Source organism: Dipodomys ordii, unplaced genomic scaffold (assembly GCF_000151885.1).
Source record: "Dipodomys ordii isolate 6190 unplaced genomic scaffold, Dord_2.0 Scaffold38, whole genome shotgun sequence".
Classification (NCBI taxonomy): Eukaryota; Metazoa; Chordata; class Mammalia; order Rodentia; family Heteromyidae; genus Dipodomys; species Dipodomys ordii.
The window spans coordinates 14124265-14144301 of NW_012267254.1; the positions used below are offsets into that span (position 1 = coordinate 14124265).

Here is a 20037-nt window from a genome sequence, read left to right on the forward strand (position 1 = left end):
ATTTCAAAGCCAAGCCAGGCAGAAAAGTCCATGAGGCTCTTATCTCCAATTAACCAGCAAAAAGCTGGAAGTGGAGCTGTGGCTCAAGTGGTAGAGTAACAGTCTTGGGCAAAAAAGCTAACAGGATGTGCCTATGCCATGAATTCGAGCCTCAATTGTAGAACAAAAAAAAACTTACATGGAAGTTCTTCATCTCTATCCCAAAACAATAGCCACTTAGCACTGCTTCTGTCTCAGTTGAAAATAACCTACGGTTTGAAACATATTTAGTTTTCTATGGGAAGCAGCCAGTTTCTCACGTCCCCTGAATATAAAGTTTTGTAAGTAAAGTGGTCTTAGATATAGTCTGAATTAGTCTGAATGGGTATCACTAAAGAAGGACCTTGCCAGGTAATTTTTAAAAGGAAAAAGAGAAGTTGAGATTATTATTCTGGTTGGAAGGAATCTCATTGTCAAAACCAAAAAAATATCAGAAAACATGATGAATTTTTAAGCATCATAGACTATCTCCTAACCATGGCTATCAAGGACTTTATCCGGTATTATGTGTATACTGCAGTGACACTTTTAGCAGCAAGAATGGGTCTTAGTTTCAACTGAAGGGAAAAGAAATTGATATAATCTATTTTTCATCAAGAAAGACTACCTTAAAAGAAAATCAAACAGGTCCCAATATCACTTCACACACATGTCAAAGGCAAGGAAAGATAATCTGCTACCTTAGACATCCATCTGACTGTGTCCTAATTGAAGTAAAAGAATGCAGATGCTACTAGGAATAAGAAACAAAACAAGAAACAGAACTGGTGGGAGTGGACTTCTGAAGTGGTTAAGTTTCTATGTTCAGGGTAAAGATTACTCTACCCACAAAACGATCATTGATGACATCATTTATGATGCCTTTGCCCTTCAGCTGGCACTGCACAGGCACCACTTGGTTCTTCACTACATCAGTAAAGTGCATTGCAACCAGGGGCGAGGTGTAGTTAACCTGTAGGTGAAAGAATAATGAATTATAAATGAGCAAAATACCATTACCTCCACAAAGGAAACCGAGTAAATCTTATCCTGCCAAGTCACAAATGACCATAACAGCTGATAAGTTCTTCCTGCCTTGGGAAACTGTGGAGAAATTAACCATTTCTCTCATAAGTCACTGTCAGATGTCTGATTGTCCTCTGGGGAAAACCAATTTTGACTCAAAGTGATTAATTTTCTGGATATCAGACATGAATCAAACCAAAACTAGTATCTGTAAAGTCTCTATAGTGGAGATTAGTCTTCCTGACTCAAAGGCTTCAAATAGGAGAAACAAGGAAGTGTGATTATTTGAGCATGATTAAGCACAATAGTACTGATTTGTCTGCTCCTAGCTTTGCCACATACGTGAGCTTGGAAAAGTCACTTCCTCTTACTGAGCCATCATTTTCCCACTTGAAAACTATAGAGGTTAGAGCAAACTGTGTATGTACCAGTTTTGGGGCTTGAACTCTAGTGCTCAAGGTTAGCACTATATCACTTTACCCACAGCTCCACTTCAATCTACTTGGTGGTTAATTGGAGATAAGGGTCTCCTAGTCTTTACTGCTTGAGGTGGCTTTGAACTGTGATCCTCAGATCTCAGCTTCCTGAATAGCTAGAATTACAGGCATGAGCCATGGGTGCCCAGGTATATGAAGTTCTTTATGATATGGAAAGGTATCTAGTTGTGATATAAATTTGTAGAGGGAGCCCTTTAATCTATCCTTTACTACCTGCTGCTCCCTAATTTCCATAAATCCCAGGCATCCCAGGTCCTAAAGTGACAGGAAAAAAGGAAGGGATAAAACTTACATGAGTCAGTTTACCATAGTAAGGATAGTAACGGAGGTCAAAAGAAGCCGACTCTGGGTAGTAATTGATGGATCGAATGTCATTTTCGTCACCTCTCTGTAAGCAAAAGGTATATGTGGTATGTTGAGTCACAGAGTGAGTTGAATTTTGAGCAAAAATAACTTGGACCTCAGATGAAATCACACTGTGGCCCACAAACAAATGTCCCAGGAAGACCAAAAAAGCAGAATGGAGCAGAAATAAACCTTAACCTGTGCCCAAAGAAAAACAATCAAAGAATGGCTTTGCCTTAGTTTTGCAGTTCAAAGAACATTGAATGGAAGGCCTCAGCTGAGAAGGTCAAAAGTGCTCAGTATTGCTCTTTTCTTGCTGCCAGTGAACCCAAGCAGAAAGGTTGTAAAGGGCTTTTCATATACTCTAGCCTTTCTCCAAAGAATTACAGTGAGCCTGGCACCTGGACTTATTGGACCTGAGGCATGCATGAATTAGAACATATTTATTAAATCCTGCTTTACAACATGGATACTGCAGGCTCAGTTCTATTAGAATTTGGATTCAATACACAGGGCCCTGATGCATAGACACACAGCCTATGTCTCTGGCAACATTATAGTTCTCAATTACAGTAGATAGTGTCAGGAGAGGAATCACAAGAGACACAGGTAATGGAGATGATTGGTTCAACAGGGTTACACTCATCTCATCATGACAGGTTAGGGGCTGCTTATTCTGCTCGTATACTAGACATGCTCTGAATAACAGAGGTCAAGGGGCTAATGTGGCCAAATGGTGTATTATTGCTAGCCAGTTACTCCCTGGGGTCATGTGATTACTTTTGTTACTATAGTTTTTTGGTTATAAACTAAGCTTCCAATAATTTATACTAGCTATTACTTGTTTGATTTCCACATGTGGGTGTGGGTTTGACTAGTACTGATTATTATAGAATATACAGAGATTCTTATATTCACTTTCCCCAAGGCTCAATGTATGTTGAAAAATGAATAGCTTACTAATAGCTAACTGACAAGGTTGTGAAGAAACTCAGTGGTAGAGTATTTGCCTAATATGGGAGGCCCTCAGTCACATCCTAACACTGAAAAAGAAAAAATATATGCTATTTTTAAGATTGGATTGAGAGTGGGCATCAGTGACACATACTGTAATCCCAGTCTGGGATTTTTTTTAAAAAAAGTCTAAGAGACCCCTTCTCAAAGAAGAGCTGGATGTGATGGGCAATGCTTATTGTCCTAGCGTTATATAGGTGGAACAGCCCAGACTCAAGCCCAATATTCTATTCCAAAAATAAACAGCAGAAATCATGTCTGGAGATGTGGCTCAGTGGTCAGGGTGCCCATTTTGGAAGTATGAGACCTTGAGTTTAAATCTCAATATCATAAAAAAAAGAAAAAGATCAAGTTGACTTTTATGATTTATATTTGTCTGTTCTAAAAAAAATAACTAATGAAAGTTACCTTTTACAAATGGCCTGTGAAATCAATTCTTTTGGTTTGTCACACCTCACCTGTTTGACTGTTTACACATATACTTTGTACACCTGGCAAATATTGATTGACATTTCAAAGCTCATCTTCAGCATCATCACCCCTCATATGGAACTGATCTACCTCTCTTCAGTGATCCTGTTGTACCCTTCATTGTGCCTGCAGTACTTCTTTGCCCTGATTTCAGAGACAGTCAGATTTATCTAATATCTAGCAAAGTAACTAGTATCTCATAAGATCAACAAATACTTTCTAAACATGGGCAATTGCTTGAATAATTGTTGCTTTATACTGCTTTATGATCTGTCAACAAGAGAATGAAAGTTTTAAGCTTTATTTCTAGCACTGACAATGGAATTATCTGGCCTCTTACATTGGTAAGACAACTGTCCAGGGCTAGGGGGTTCAGTTGATGTTATTGAACAAGAAGAAACTACTGCCTGTTTAAGAAACAAATGCAATATCTAGGGCTTGTTGCTACAAGTTGCTAATTGGTGCAGATGAGATAGGAGTTAATGGCCCCTCCAAGGACAGTTAATTAGCATATTAATGCAGTTCTGTTTATACTTCCCTTGTAGTCATTTGTTATTGCAACACCCAATGCCACTGGTCATTGCTACAAAATGTGAAATTCAGTTTGAAAATAATGGACTAATGACTCTAATGAAAACTGTTTGTTTAGTTCAAAGAAACAAGTAATTAAAGCTAAAAGCAAAAGCGTAAACAGAATCCCAATTAAAGATTTGGCACATCTCTGTTCCCTGCTATGGCCCCCTAGCTGAAGTTCAGTGTTTGGCTTTCATAGGTATAAATTGTGACACACTGACCCCACCCCACCTCCACTACACACACAAAAACATGCATGGGTTGAATGCTTTCTGGAAAGAGGAAGGTCTGAAGACATTACAAGTCAGTATAGTTTCAAATGGGATGATTTCTTTCATGTGTAAGTTTTTGGAAAGAATCTTTCCACATGAAACAGAAATACCAACAGTGCTTATTCAAAAGCAATTTACCTGAACTTTGCAGGAAACCTTCACTGGATCTCCAAACTCAGGACGAAAGCCTACAATCTAGCAAAAGAAAACCAGTGTGTTTTTTTTCTTTCTTTTTCTTCACAGTAAAAAACAGGTTTTTCTAACCTTCCCTCCTTGAGTTATCCCTGTTCAGGCATTAACTTCATCTATTTTGCCCTCTCAGAAATGGTTAAAAACATCAGAAAATGCAAAACAGCTTCCAAGTCCTGCAGTCCAATTTACTACATGCTATATTTCTGTCTGATACTGACACATTGGGGAAATTTCATGAAGATAGCCTTAATGATGTAGAGTTTCTTGTTTCAAGAAGTGTGTCTGATAAAGCATGAGTAAGGCATGACAGGAGACAATGATAGAACTGTCCCCATCATATTCCCCCATGTCAATCCTCTGTTCCAAATAGCACAAGATTCCTCCTTGGTGCTGGAGTTGCAGACATGCCCAGCCAGGATCCCATTTTTAGTAAGAATCATCAGGGGCAGGTTTGGGAATGGGGAAGAAGAATGGCAATAGGAAGCATTGAAGGAGAAAAAGGAATTGAGAGCTTTGCCTCATTATTTGCATTTCTGATGCTGTTGGTTAAAATAGCTAAACTTGTAGTGTGTGAAGACCAGAGCCCAAAAGAAATGCAGACTTCGCAGTGCTCCTAACCCAGCCCATCCACTTAACATCATTGGATAATAAAAGCTAATATACCCGGTTCATCTTTAGAAGAATGCAAGGCTGTCCAGTAGAGTATCCAAAAGTGGGGTCCTCCAGACCAGAGCAGTTCTTCAGGAAGGAACGCTTAAACTGACAGGCCTTCTTGTCCTCATCTTCATCTCCATCTTGGATGAAGTACTGTCCTGGTGGGCAATCTACATTCATTTCCTCTTGAAGACTGTCATTATAGCCTAAAGCATGTGTAGGTGACAAAGGTTATGTTAGGAGGTGCTACAGGGGAAGAGCATATTTTCAGTAGTTCTTATTCCCTAATTTCCTTTGCTCCAGCATGCATTTACCACTCTGAAACAAGAGCATCTGCCTCAGATGCTCAAGGGTTTCATTGGCAATTGCCTTCTAGGAAGCCTCCAGGCTAGTCACCTCAGCCCACCTAATTACCTATACTCTATTCCTCATTCCCTTAGAACTTATGGACATCTATTTCTGGGCCATGTGTTAGTTTGATCACCTTATAATTTTTTTCTATTTTTTCCATTACATCTTTCCAAATATGTTGAGCTATAAATTTAGAGGAGCTATCTTTTCTCCTTCTCGATGAAAAATGGGCATGCGGCTGGTAGATTTTGGAAGAAGATTGAATCATCTTAAGGCATGACATATATAAGGAATCTAAGTTCCTAAGTTAAATCTCTTTAAATTTAGGACGGGTGCCAGTGGCTCACACCTGTAATCCTAGCTACTCAGGAGGCTGAGATCTGAGGATCCAGATTCAAAGCCAGCCTGGGCAGGAAAGTTAGTGAGACTCTTATCTCCAATAAACCACTAGAAAACCAGAAGTGGTGCTGTGGCTCAAGTGGTAGAGTACTCGCCTTGAGCTGAAGAGTGCAAGGACAGCACCCCAGCCCAGAGTTCAAGCCCCACAACTGACAATTTTTTTTAGTTTAGAAATGTGTACTTTGGAGGTCAATGAGAGGCAGCTGATGTAAGAAAGTGAGAAGCGTTGTGGAACTGAAGGAACATGAAAGAAGAAAAAAAGGCATGAGGAGAAAGAAGAGAACAAAGTGGCAGGGCTGGAGAGGGGGGGAGAAAGTAGAGGAGGAAATAAGCCAGATCCTCATCCTTTACAGAATATTAGTACAGCAAGTAAGACTTTCAGTGAAAATATAGAATCCAGTGATAATCACAGGGTCAATGGAGAGAAGGTGAGATCTTGTGTATTGAGTCCAAAGATACTTAGGGTTAGTGTCATTTTATTTTGGATGGCATGTAATAGGTATCCAAAGAACCTATATCAGAGAGCTGAAAGGAGCTATTTGTATTTTCAATATTTGAGCTGTGAGTTCCATCAAACTGAGGTTTGGAAATTATTATTTCCAAACTGCTTGAAAATAATGTAATAATAATGCATTATATGTATTATATGTTATACACTAATATGTAATTAATATTAACAGTATCCTAATATATTATTCAGATATAATGGATTTTAATATATTAATATATGATATAGTATAATATATTATATAGTAATATTTTTTCAAGCAATTTGGAAATAATAAAACATGGGATGGAGTCCAGTTATTCATGATAGATCCAGACAGGTATTCATGGTTGATGTAGTTGAGTTTTTCAGGGAAGATTGTGAGCCTATGACTCAACAGAGGTAAAACACAAATTGTAATGCTAGAGCCACATCTAGATGATTGTGACTTGGGTTTACTATTCTTAAGAGGCAACTTGGATTTTAAGTTCAATACCACTTATAGCTAGGTCTCTATTTTTCCTTTGACAAAGCTATATTCAAGGCTTTGTTTTAATCTTTTTAAAAGAATAAGCACCAGCTCTCTTTATAACTTTCTAAACAGAAGCTGCAATCACATGCTTATTGTTTCCCTTGAGGTAGGTCCATTAAAAATAATGAGACATGAGCATGACCCTTACTGCAAAATTGCAGTCCTCATGGGAATGAAATTGATATTCTAGGATGTCTACTTCAGTTATGTGTTCCTATTTAGCCGAACCTATTATCTACTTTTAAGAACTAAAAACTAAATATTTCTAAAAACTAAAATATTTCTGTGGCCAAAAATGGAACTACATGGATCAGGAAGAACTTTGCTCTCTCATACTGTAGGTGAGGAATCTGAAGCTCAATTTTCCTCAAAATAACACTGAACATTGCTGATTTAAAAATGAGTTTTAAACTCCTGGTTAGATGGCTACTGCCCAGAGATGAAAGAGAACTTCTCAAACTCTAAAGTTCAAACTTAACACCTGCAGATTTTGCTAAAATGCAGATTCTGATTCAATAGCTCTGAGGTAGGACCTGGCATTCTACCTTTCTAACTCCCAGGTGATGCCTTGGTGTTACAGCTCCCTGGATAAAGGCATGAGTGTCAAAACATGTGAGCTCAAACACTGGTTCCACTGCTAGGCGATTTAGACCAAATTGTGTCTCCTTTGTGACTCAGTTTCCTTATTTTTGAGGAGAATGGGCTCTGTTAGGCCTGGTTAAAGTTAAATGAGAAAACATTTAAAGTTAATTGAGTAACACTTCCTACCACATGATAAGCAATCACTCTCTTCCTAATTCAGTGTACGTTCGGGGCCTCTTCATTTTGATACAAGGTCTAACTATATTTCCAACACTGGTCTCCAACTCTTCCGCTCAACTGATCCTCCCACCTCTGCCTCCCAAGTGCTGATGTGACTGGCATATGCCACCAAAGCAGGCAAGGGGAATCTCTGACAGCTGGAAGATACAGAATCTGTATATTCTGGGTTTAACTTCAACCAAGCTGTTAATGCCTCAGTTTTTGATCTTATTTTATTTTTGTGCCAGTTCTGGGACTTGGACTTGGCCTGGACACTGTTCTTGGTTTTGTTTTTTCCCTCAAGGCTAATGCTCCACCACTTGAGCCACAGGTCCACTTTAGAGGTTAATTGGAGATAGGAGTCTCATGGACTTTCTAGCCTGGGCTAGCTTCAAAACCATAATCCTCAGATCTCAACTTCCTGAGTAGCTAGGAGTATAAGTGTGAGCCACCAGTGTCTGCACCCAGTGCCTCAGCTTTTGCCACATGGAAAGGCTTCCCACAAAGTCTTAGTCCCTGAAAATGTCTGGTAACACTAAAGAAGACAGCCATCTAAAATACTTGAGGAAAACTGTTGAAGTTAAGTTATGCAGAGATGATTCCTCTGACTCCTTTCTAGAATGGTATTAAATGAAGATGCTTTCTTCTCTCTTAAAGATAGCCTATCCAGAAAAAAATAAATGATCTTAACGTGATACCTATCAAAATTCCAACCTCATTCTTCAAGGAAATAGAAGAGGCAATCCAAAAATTTATATGGAACAATAAAAGACCCCGAATAGCAAAAACGCTCCTCAACGGAAAGAACACGCTGGAGGAATATCAATACCAAATTTCAAACTCTACTATAAAGCCATAGTAATCAAAACAGCTTGGTATTGGAATAAGAACAGAAATGAAAACCCAGAAATGAACCTACAGACCTATAGCCATCTAATCTTCAATAAGGGAGCTAAAACAATAGAATGGAAGAAAGACAGTCTCTTCATTAAATGGTGCTGGCAAAATTGGTTAACTACTTGTAGAAAACTAAAGCAGAACCTTATATATCCCCCTGCACCAGAATCAACTCCAAATGGATCAAAGACCTCCAAGTCAAAGCAGACACTCTGAAAACATTACAGGATGGAATAGGAGAAACGCTAGGTCTCCTTGGCACAGGCCGAAATTTTCTGAATAGAGAACCAGAAACACAACAAATCAAAGAAAGGTTGGACAAATGGGATTGCATGAAGTTGCAGAGCTTCTGCATGGCAAAGGACATAACTAGCAAGATCAATAGAAAGCCCACAGATTGGGAGAAGATCTTCACTAACCATACAACAGACAAGGGTCTCATATCTAAAATATACTTGGAACTCAAAAAATTAAATCCCCCAACAACAAATCCTCAAAGAAACAACTGCCCAATAAATAAGTGGGCTAAAGACTTGAAGAGAAACTTCTCTGAAGAAGAAAGAAGGATGGCCAATAGACACATGAAGAAATGCTCAACCTCCCTAGCCATAAAAGAAATGCAAATCAAAACAACATTGAGATCCCACCTCACCCCAGTCAGGATGGCTATAATCAAGAACTCTAACAACAACAGATGCTGGAGGGGATGTGGACAGAAAGGAACCTTACTTCATTGTTGGTGGGAGTGTAAACTTGTTCAACCACTTTGGAAAGCAGTATGGAGGTTCCTCAAAAGACTTCACATAGAGCTCCCCTATGACCCAGCAATCCCACTTTTGGGCATTTACCCAAATGTTTACAAACAAGACCACACTAAAGCTACCAGCACAACTATGTTTATTGCAGCATTATTTACCATAGCTAAGATATGGAACCAACCCAGATGCCCCTCAGTAGATGAATGGATCAAGAAAATGTGGTATATATACACAATGGAATTCTGTGCCTCCATCAGAAAGAATGACACTGCCCCATTTGTTAGGAAATGGAAAAACTTGGAAAAAATTACATTAAGTGAAGTAAGCCAGGCCCAAAGAAACATAGGTCCCATGGTTTCCCTTATTTGCAATATCTAGTATATGTATGAGTCAAGCGGAAAAGGTCAGATAATGTGATGTTAGGAAAATGAACCCTTAGATATGTATTTTAATGCTTTTTTATTTCATGCATTTGTTTCTAAGGCATTCATAATCTATCTCTTTGTTGCTTTGTATGTCCCTCCCCCACAGTATAACTCCTGCTTTCACTATATTTGATGTCAGTATAAATTGTGGAGGAGATGGGGAAAAACAAGTCGTTTAAGGATACAGGTGGACCTGTTGCAACAATGAGAAGTACAAGGTTATGTCTAAAACGAGCTTTACAATGTTGGTGCGGGGGAGGGGGGGAAGATTGGGTGGTGGGGAGGTAGGGGGGAGGTAGGGAAGGGATGTGAAGGGTAAACAAAGGAGGAGGCTGCAATGCTTGGTAAGAAATGTATGCATTATCCTGCCCATGTAATTGTAACCCCTCTGTACAGTATGTTCACAAAAAATTAAATTAAATTAAAAAATAAATAAATGATCTTATCATGATAAAATACAAGAGGCAGAAACTTTTCAGTTTTGGAGAACATTCTCTTTTTCTCACCATTATATCCCTCCAGAATTATTATTATTATTTTATAAGTGATCACTTATAATGGGGGCCACTCAGATGTTCTCAGGATTTAACTTGGTGCTGTAAAGATGTTTGCAAACAGAAAACAAACTTTGTGCCTCAAAGTGCTTCTTGTGTAGAGTCAACTGGTATGCTTTCAATGCATCTCATACAATCATACACTAGAGTATTTTTTTTATTACATGAGGGATGCTGAGGAGGATTCAAAGCAAGAAAAGACCACAGTGGGCTGGCATTGCTGAGACTGGAATTTCTGGGCCAGGTGAATTTTAAAATTTTGATCTGCCACCCATCACCTTTCAAAAGAGCTTTCCACCATTCAGAGGAACTTACTTACCCTGGAGAAAGCCATTTAGGCTAATCACATAATGCTGCCAAGTGTCAGGTTCAGAAACGTTGAAGTTGAAATTAAGGCTATGAGCGAAGGGTCTGATCATAACTCCTGGCAATGAAAACAAGTCTTGGATATATTAACCCATTCTTGGATCATTTTTTTGTATTGATTCCCATGAAACCATTTCCCCCCAGGCAATCAAAATGAAAAGGACCATAATTTGCCAAGTACCATTTTACTTTTGCTCTTAATAATTGAATTTCTTAAGTCATTACCGGGAAGAACCAAATTTAATTGAAGCTGAACATGCTGTGCAAGCAGATTTCTGTCCAGAGAGTTCTGACAACACAGAGCATTTGGGCACACTCACCAGGCTTCATCCTCTCAGTGAAGGTCGGCATGTAAGGACTGATGGTCAGAAAGAGCATGTACATGCAGACAGTGATCACAGCAGCCAGGGAGGCATAGAAGAAGAAGTAAATGACTAAAATCATTCCTGCAGAGCAACCAAAGATGACAGTGGTCAGTGCTTGCCAACAAGTTTTGGCTCTCCACTGAACTTATGACCTAGAACCAAGTCAGATATGAGATGGATTTGTTTGGGTGCATGGGTGTGCATGTGTGCCTGTCCTGGGGTTTGAATTTTGGTCCAGAGTGCTGTCTCTGAGCTTTTTTGCTCAAAGCTAGTGCTCTGTCACTTGAATTGTACCTCCACTTCAGGCTTTTTTGGGGGTCTTTATTGGAGAGTAGAGTCTCACAGACTTTTTTTTCCTGGACTGGCTTGGAACCATGATTCTCTGATCTCAGCCTCCAGAATGGCTAGGATTGCAGATATAAACCACCAACATCCTGCTAGCTTTTTAAAACTTTCCACAAATTCAGCATATCTTTGATTATTGAATTGTCACCAATCTGGTATTGGTGAGAATCATGTTATGGTCTGATTTCAGTTTACCTTTATAGCTTCTCCAATAGAAGGGCTTGCTTAACTACATGATAACCAGGAGCAAGATTGCAGGGGAGTGCAGATTAGAGCATTACATAGAACACATTTCTTGATAAGTCTTCTGAGCAACAGTTGATGTTCTAAGTACAAATCATTCTTCACCATTTATTAAGGCAGGTGCCCTAAAGTGTTATAGCAGCTTGGTTCCAATGATTATATGTATTTACAAGTGATGAAAACAGCATTTCTTTTCATATAGTATGTAATTCAAGCTTTTGATTAATTTCCACTGTACTTGCCTCCAATCAAAGCATAGTGAGGTTTTACTCTACTCATTTCAAATCATATTCATCTTTAGCAAGGTTTAAGTGGCTCAGCTTTTCAAAGAAAACACTGGTGCAGGCTCAAAGAAGAGAAGAGGAAATGGTACTTAATCACTGACACTTGCTGTCTGTGACCTTGGGCAATTTAAAGAATCTCTCTGCATCCTGGATTCCTTGCAGATAAATGAGAATAAGCTTAACACTTACAATACCACTTCCTAGCTGTTGAATCTTGGACATACTATGCCCCACTCTGGCCTCAATGTTCTCATCAAGGAAAGGAGGACAATCATAGTATTTATTTATTACATTAAATAATGCATATGAACACCATAGCATAGAGCCAGGCAGACATTAAGTGATCTGTAAATGATACTGGTCATTATTGTTTTTATTAACATTATTATTTTTTTATAGGACCAGAACCATAGTTTGAAATGCTCTTCTGTGGGATGTATTAGGACTAGGCTTGCCTTGAGACTAGACAGCAGAGAGTAAGGTGAATGAGCATGACATTGTTGCCTAAAAGTTCTTTCCAAGTTCTCCTTGGGGACCTCTCAGGCAACAATATTTAGCTTTGCTCATAACAGTGACATGGTGTTGGAAGTACACATTTGAACTGAATCATGCTAGAAACTGGAACAAGCCACATAACTTTGCTGTACCCCAAACTGAATTCAAGTATAAATTCTTAAATTGGACCATGAAGCAAGTTAAATTGAGAGAGAGACAGAGACAGAGAGAGAAAGACAGAGACAGAGACAGAGAACTCTTACTATCCAATTGGAAATGGAACTGAACCTTTATAAGATGAACCAAAGTTGAACTGGAACATAAACATGTTGACTCAGTTGGAGTCTCTACAGAAGAATCTGTGATTTTTAGCTATTTCCCAATGACTATCCTAATGGGATATGTCCCTGGGCCTCCTCCATTTCTATAATACCACCCCCATCCTGGAAACAGATTAACTGTTGGAGACATCCCAGTGAACCTAAAGACTCAGTTTCATACATGGAGGAAAAGCAATGGAACACAGATATTTTCCCTTGGCAATATTTTTTTTTCCTTTAGGATGGATGGCCAAGAAGCTCTACATTGGAGAATGTCACTAAGGCTCACCTAGGAAGTGATGCCCTGGAGTTTGGGTTAGCTTAACTACTTTCACCTTCCCAGCCCCCCTCAGCAAAACCAAGAATGGTCACTATCTGGACTCATTAATCCTTTCAATCCTTCCTGCTCCAGATGTTCAAATTTTACTAGGAGTCCTTGTGTAGTTCATCTAGGGTTCTCCCTGAACACCACCGCCCCCCACACCCAGTCTTGGTAGACCACTAAGTACTCATGGCTACCAACTCTTCACTCTTTCTATCAAAACAGCTCATCCAGTTACTGAAATGAAGTTTTATAGCAAGAGAAAGAACTCTGGTATTTGAAACCTAGTACTGTCACTTAGTTACTTTGTGACTTTAGATAAGTTTATTATGCTCTCTAAGCCTCAGTTTCTGCATCTGCAAAATGGGGATAATAAAAATTACTACCTTATATAGTTCTTGTCAATATCTAATAAAATAACATATAGTTCCTAAGATAAGGGGTTGCCTGGGAACCAAATTAAAATCGAAGTGCATATTAATAGGCTGAGTAGATAGGTTGGACTTGTTGATGTCCAGGTTGGAACAGGGTGATTAAATGTTCAAATGGTCATCTTGCTGTGAGGAAACAGTGCAATAAGCTATTGTTTTAATGGCCTAAGCATTCATACTATCACTTGCTCTTTTCCTAATGATAGTCCAACAGAAGAAGCCTGAATTTCTGTGCTAACAAGTAGTCTGGCCACACCCTACCATAGGCATATGGCCTCTCTCCTGACATATATTCCTCAGGTATTGAAACTTCTTTTCTTGTCCCCTTCTATTGGCTTATGGATTGCCATCCACTAGAGCAATTTATATGAGTATATCTGGGAAAGTTTCTAAGGGTAGCAGTTTAGGGGTTAATGCATGGTTTTTCTTCTCAGAATCTCTCTCTCTTTTCACAAGGTATAATTTTCCAGTCCTCTTTAGGCAAGCAACAAACAGCTGTGCCCTCTTTGGAGCTCCAGTGAATGTCCAGCATTTGTCTACAGCTTTGAGAATGTCAGAATGTCCCTTAAATGGTACATTTGTTCCAGTTAAGGTTTGAGGGATGGGCTAGGGTGAGGCTGGGAGCTGAGGAGGGTGATGGGTGACGGGTGTTGTTTAAAGCCCTATAACTGCTATTCCTGATTCCAGGAAGTAGGTCTGGCTGTTTGACCCTAACTGAGGTAAACTAGCAACATTAACTGTGAAGGAGAGAATTCTCAGTCATGGTCACCAAATTCAGCAACCTAGATTTTGGCACTAGGAAACTTACTTCATCCATGGTATCTCTAATATTTTCTTCAGTGGATTAACTGAGTTACAAATCAACAGCTGCTCATTTTTGGGGGCTATGTAGAATGTGCCAAGTGGGAATTTTGCTTCAAGTAAAACATCCTGAGACTTAGCAGGAATCATTTAAAAAGTACATAGGAAACTGGGAAGGGAATAGAAACTTATGAAGTGAAAATGGTAAAGGATGTAGTCCAAAGAAAATGAAGTAAAGGCATATAATTTCACCATCAATTTAGGTACTGGTGGCTCAGGCCTGTAATTCTAGCTACTCAGGAGGCTGAGATCTTAGGAGTGTAGTTTAAAGCCAGCCCAGACAAGAAAAGTTCATGAGACTCTTATCTTCAATTAACCACCAGAAAACCAGAGGTCATGCTGTGGCTCAAAGTGGTAGAGTGCTAGCCTCAAGTAAAAAAAGCTCATGGACAGAAGCCAAACACTGAGTTCAAACCCCAAGACCAGTGCAGTGTGAGTGCGCATGTGCGTATAATTTCTCCCTCCCCCATTCCCATCAACTGAGCATTAAGGAAGCTTAGACTCAATAATCATCTCCTTAAACCCAGTTGCCCTGTATCTATCATGCTCTCTGACTTTACTTAAACACTTTGCAAGAGTTTCAGTCACAAATGCTAGAAATAGTGTTCAGCAGGGTATGTCCTATCTTACATTTTTAATGCTTTATGGGAGGCCCATGCTAAGCCTGTGAGAGAGGCAAGGCAGGGATATTCATTGGACAGGTGGGGAAACTGAGGCTAAGTGAGGGTAAATGATGAGGGCATCATTATATGGGTAGAAAATGACAGAACTGGGACTTTTAGAAAATCATTTTTTTCCAGTTCATTTTCACTGCCTCCCTGTATTTTGTACTGAGCCTAGTTGATTTTAATTATATAACTGAATTTGTTAATATAGTTAGAATTTGTTCTGATGGAACTGTCTACAACCCAGGCATTTTCCTAGGCAGCAGTGTCCTTGTGTTAAATATTTAGAGAAGTTTATAAACAGACCCATCCAGTATATAGCAAAGGAGCCTTGGATACCAGCCCAAATGCAAAGGACACCAGACTGAGGCATTGGGGTTAATGGGACTTACTCCAACTCTGACCTGTTTGGGACAGAGACATCCTTCTCTCTGGATCCCATAAGTATTCATTCAAGATCTGCACTTTCTGCCACCAGGTATTGCCTGTTGGCTGACCCTGACCCCCTTCTTCCTCTTTTTTCTCCTTTTCTTCTTCTTCCTCCTCTTCTTTCTCCTCCTCATCTTCTTCTTCCTCCAATTCAAGTGCCATCACCACCCGAGCCTCTTCTTCTGCTTCCTCCTCTTCATCTGCTAAGTAGTTCTGATTCACTTCATCCTGATCATCCTGGAACAGTGACAAAACACAGTCTTTCTGAAAAAAATTTCCAATGGCACATCCAACCAGTCAAAAGTAAGTGGAAACAACTCAATATTTGGAGACACTTCAAATTTCCACTTCCCCATAAACATACTCACTGTGACAAGAGTAGATTCTCTTTCTGTTCTTGTGAAAAAAATCCTTTCTATGACAGGTATTGAATCCATATTCTTTGCACAGAGGTGCATGTTTTATTTTCAGCATCAGGCTTTTGAGCTCTTCCCGTAGGACATCTCATATTGATATGCTGTCCCAGGGCCTTGACCTCCCGCTTAACTTTGACCTGTCAGGGTATAGCTGAGCTCATCGTGGACAATGGAATAGTCTTAGACACTTATATCTATGATGGCATACTCCTAGTCCAAGTCATCTTTATACTAACACTTTCAGCTGTTCAACCTTACCATCCCAAGTTATGCCTAAAAATAGACTGGGACAGACATTAACAAGAGAAGCGAACTGCTGTACTTCTCTTCAAACTTATGATTGCCATCTCAACAGAATCACGAAATGGAGGTTTATTTGACACTTGCTGCCTTAAGCTAGATAGATGAACCACTTGAGAGCTGGGACCTCAACTGATACTTTGTTAGTCTCCTCTGATTTCTAGTCAAACCAACAAATAAAACTCTGGGCACATAGTAAAACTCAGCTATACTAGTTGGTTGGTTGATTGATTTTTTCTTTTCTTTTCTTTTTTTTAGTCTGAGACCAGTACCTGATGCTGTCAATGAATGATGGTTGGTTATAAGAAGCAAAAATAAAGGAAAGAGAGAGACAAAGACAGAGAGACAGAGATAGACAGAGAGAGGAGGGACGGAGAGAGGAGGAAGGAAGGAAGGAAGAAAGGAAGGGAGGGAGGGAAGGAAGGAAAAAGACCCAATGACTTCACCAAGTGATGTTTGAAATGTCTATCAGGCACAAATTCTTTGGGAGCCTGCCAAGGTTCACTGCAGCAACAGAAAATGAGTTCACCCTCCCTTCTCTCTGCTGTCCAAGTCTGAAGAGTGTTAGAACCTGTGCACCTGTTGGGGTTGGATATGTCGAATGCTAGAGGTCAGGGGCTCTGTACTGCCCCTTTCCTGCCTGGTTCTTCAAAGGCCACTTAGAGGACACCCAGATTAAAATGTTGCTTTTCGTGGAGCTAAACACATTGCATTGTTCAGATTCAGTGTAAGTGATACAGAATGACAAGGCTCTAATCTCAGCATTTGGTCTACTCAGAACTATCTAGCTCTTGAGTATAGGTATTTTTAAATTGCTCTCTAAGTTGTTCAAATGTACAGCTCTATATCATATGCCATATCAGAACTTACAGGGAGTTCTAAGACTTGATTTTCTGAGTCTGAGAGAAAAGACAAGATCAGACCAAAGCTATGCAAAAAAATTCAAGACAAAGCAGACAGTCTTCAGAACATATGTCTCTTGATACTCTGGACAATTATGTTCCTTTTCCATCACATTGAGCACAAGTGCCTAGTGGTAGCTTAGAAGACATATGAAGCATAATAATGTCTTGGATTCTGGGTTCCTGAGAGAGTGTGGGTACTTAAAATCAAGAATTTCTGACTCTGATATAAGTGTATAGTATAAGCTTAGGAAAAATAAACCTTGTATGTCAGCCAATGTTGAATGTATCAATACATGTTCTTAGATATCTTTCACTTATAGGTGAAGCTATATACAAATTAGATCTCTTAATTTAGATTTTGAACACCCAGTGGGAGAGTCTATATTTTCTAACCTCTTGTTGGCCAACCACAGGTTGAAGCCCACAGCTAAATACTCAGTCAGTACTAAGGAAATGTCAATGATACCTGCCTGACTTAAAAATCAGGATACAGGAACTCTGGGTAAATACTCTCACCTCAGTAGTCATGTGCACCAGATTGGGAAGTTATTATGGCCCCTATTTTACCAGAGTATCAGAGAATTTGAAATGTACTATTTTGTACTGGAAGAATTCATATTCTGTGTATTTTCTGAGCAACTTTTTTCTCTCCTTATTGCCTCTTCCTGCCTTGCACCTCTGTTCTATGGAGGTATCAGAGGCCCATAGCCTCAGTCTGATCTTATTTGTAGAAATGAGCTCTCATGATAATCCTATTAAAAGTGACTTGTCATTAAAGCCTTACCCTCCCAGGGAGAATTAATCTTTTCACAGCTAATATCCTTCCACAGACTCCTACCACCTGAGTTTTACTTCAGGAACCTCAAATACCTTTTTCTCCCCTCTCTTTTCTGCTTCCAGGGATTGTCACATTGCTCAAGAGATGCCTTCTTCAAAAGTTTCTTATTAATTAAATTATCTGTAAAATGTACTTTCATGTGACTATTTTAAAAAAAAATCCAGTAGGAAACCGGTTTGGTGATGAGAATGTCTATTTCCTAATCTAGTATTAGTCTTATTTAATAGTGTGTTGAGACTATGCTGGGATATAGTGGTCGGTGTATGCTAAGGCCATTATGTTTCCCTAAAAGGGAAGTCTGAAGGACAAAAGGTGGCTCCATTTTGAGCAATGTAAATATATAAATATATAAACAAACAGTATGCCCAAAGGATAAATTTTCACCCTGAATTGAAAAACACTTGGTAAACATCTGAATGGCTGCTTAATTTCATAGGAAAATATTAAGTATACAATTTCATTAATTTCTTTTTAAATCTCAAGTATTATACAATCTAGATCCTTCATTATACCTAAACTCCAAACTTCGTGACAAACAGCATATTAGACACAACACTTTCAGTGACACTGCATATATACTCAGTCAAATAAGGAATAGTTATGCCATCCCCGCAGGCTTTGACTACACAGCTATAAGCGATTTGGGAGAGATCAAGATCTTACAAATTGTTGCAAGAATGCCAAGGGAAGCCCTCTATTGACATGGGGTTAAACAAATTTGTGTTTTCTTCTGCTGGCTCTTTGGTAGTCTTCACTTAATTCCCTGGATATATAAGTGGTCACATCCAAAGAAAAATGGATTCTTCTTTACTTGTTCCTAGCATTCAGATTATAATGATTTCTGTGGAACATGTCAGAATACTCCCCTCCAACGTATTGTTATATTATATATTAGTGATTTATAGCAAAATATATGTGAAAAAACTTTTGGGTCAAATAAGTTTGTAATGCATCCTTGAGATAAATTGTGATACCAAAGGTGATTGTGTGTGTGTGCACACGCATGTTCATGTCTGTGTATGTGTATATGTGTGTGTGTCTGTGTGTGTATTAGGCCAGTTGAGGAGTCAGGCAAGGAGGTAAATGAGTGGTGGATAGGGGCCTAGCGAGTTGTATATTTTGAATACAGTGGAAAGAACATAAGGTTATTAATGAGGAGAGATGCATTCTCAAGTTGGTGCCACCACTAAGTTGCAAGTCACTCTGAGGCTCTGAGCCCCAATATTTCCTTTGTATAATGAGGAGTTCTGGTAAGATGATATCTAAGCACCTTCCTAGTTTCCATCAAGGAGTCTATGATTTTAGCTACAGTTGGCATTTCTGCTTTAGAAAAAGAGCAGCTGGGTTCTAAGAAGCTACCACCCAAAGGGACTGAGACAGCTGGGTAGACAGTGCCTTTCATTTCCTCTTCCCTTTCCCTTCTTTTTTTGGCTAAAATTCTTAAAATGAAACTTCTACTTCCAGACTCCAAAATGTCTGTTCAAATTCCAGATTCCCAAGAAAAAACTTCCGAAGACCCTTATTCTCTGATCTCTTTCCTTTCCCTTATCTTTGTTCCATAGGAAAACTGGATGCCTCCTTCCTTCCAGCATTCTGGGGTGCCCTAGGGTTCTGGGAATCACTGCTCTTCTTTGAAACCCTGAGATTCTCCAAACTTTTATGTTTCTTCTCTTCTCAAGAAGAGGAGGCCATAATATAAGGCCTACACAGCCCCCAACCCACCACATGAAAAAGAGGAGAATAAAATATTCTGCTCCCTGGGACTCACAAGTCTGTAGCCATAACCGTAAGGAAAGACTGGAGCCCTTCTGGATCGGAGTTGCCTTCTCATGGCTGTTCAGTGGGCAGATACGCCGCAGAGGCAGGCAAGTGGGTGAGAGTTCTGGAGCTTCTGCTGGTACAGGAGACACTGGTTGCTGGGGACACTTGGCGCCTGGTAAAAGTGAATTTTGTTGGCACAAGCCCTTCCCCAAAATAATCTAACATGCCCCTCTCTCATTGGTTGGCTCTTTCCCTGAATCAAAGGAAAGCCCTTATGGAAAAGCAAGATCATCATTACAGGGAGGGGGAGATATTCTGGGTCACGAGGATGAGCGACTCACCCCCCCCCCACTTCATGAGTCTTTCCACCCCTTGCCCTTCTCCAGCACCAGAGATATGATGGGCCCAATGGAAATCTTAAGTCA

The 20037-nt window shown here is 39.6% G+C and overlaps 1 protein-coding gene across 2 annotated transcripts; it reads right to left on the bottom strand.

Annotated features, from left to right (window-relative positions):
- Positions 1–829: 829 nt before the first annotated feature.
- Atp1b4 (ATPase, Na+/K+ transporting, beta 4 polypeptide) lies at positions 830–19682 on the bottom strand. 2 transcript variants are annotated; one of them, XM_013018115.1, is made up of 8 exons: positions 19620–19682; positions 15368–15629; positions 10953–11078; positions 10586–10708; positions 5072–5268; positions 4355–4411; positions 1834–1929; positions 830–991 (listed from the first exon to the last, which is right to left on the bottom strand). In XM_013018115.1, exons 1-8 carry the CDS (start codon positions 19680–19682, stop codon positions 830–832), a joined length of 1086 nt encoding a protein of 361 aa, XP_012873569.1. The 2 variants fall into 2 exon arrangements, with proteins under 2 accessions (XP_012873569.1, XP_012873568.1); XM_013018114.1 differs by having other exon boundaries at positions 15356–15629.
- Positions 19683–20037: the final 355 nt, after the last annotated feature.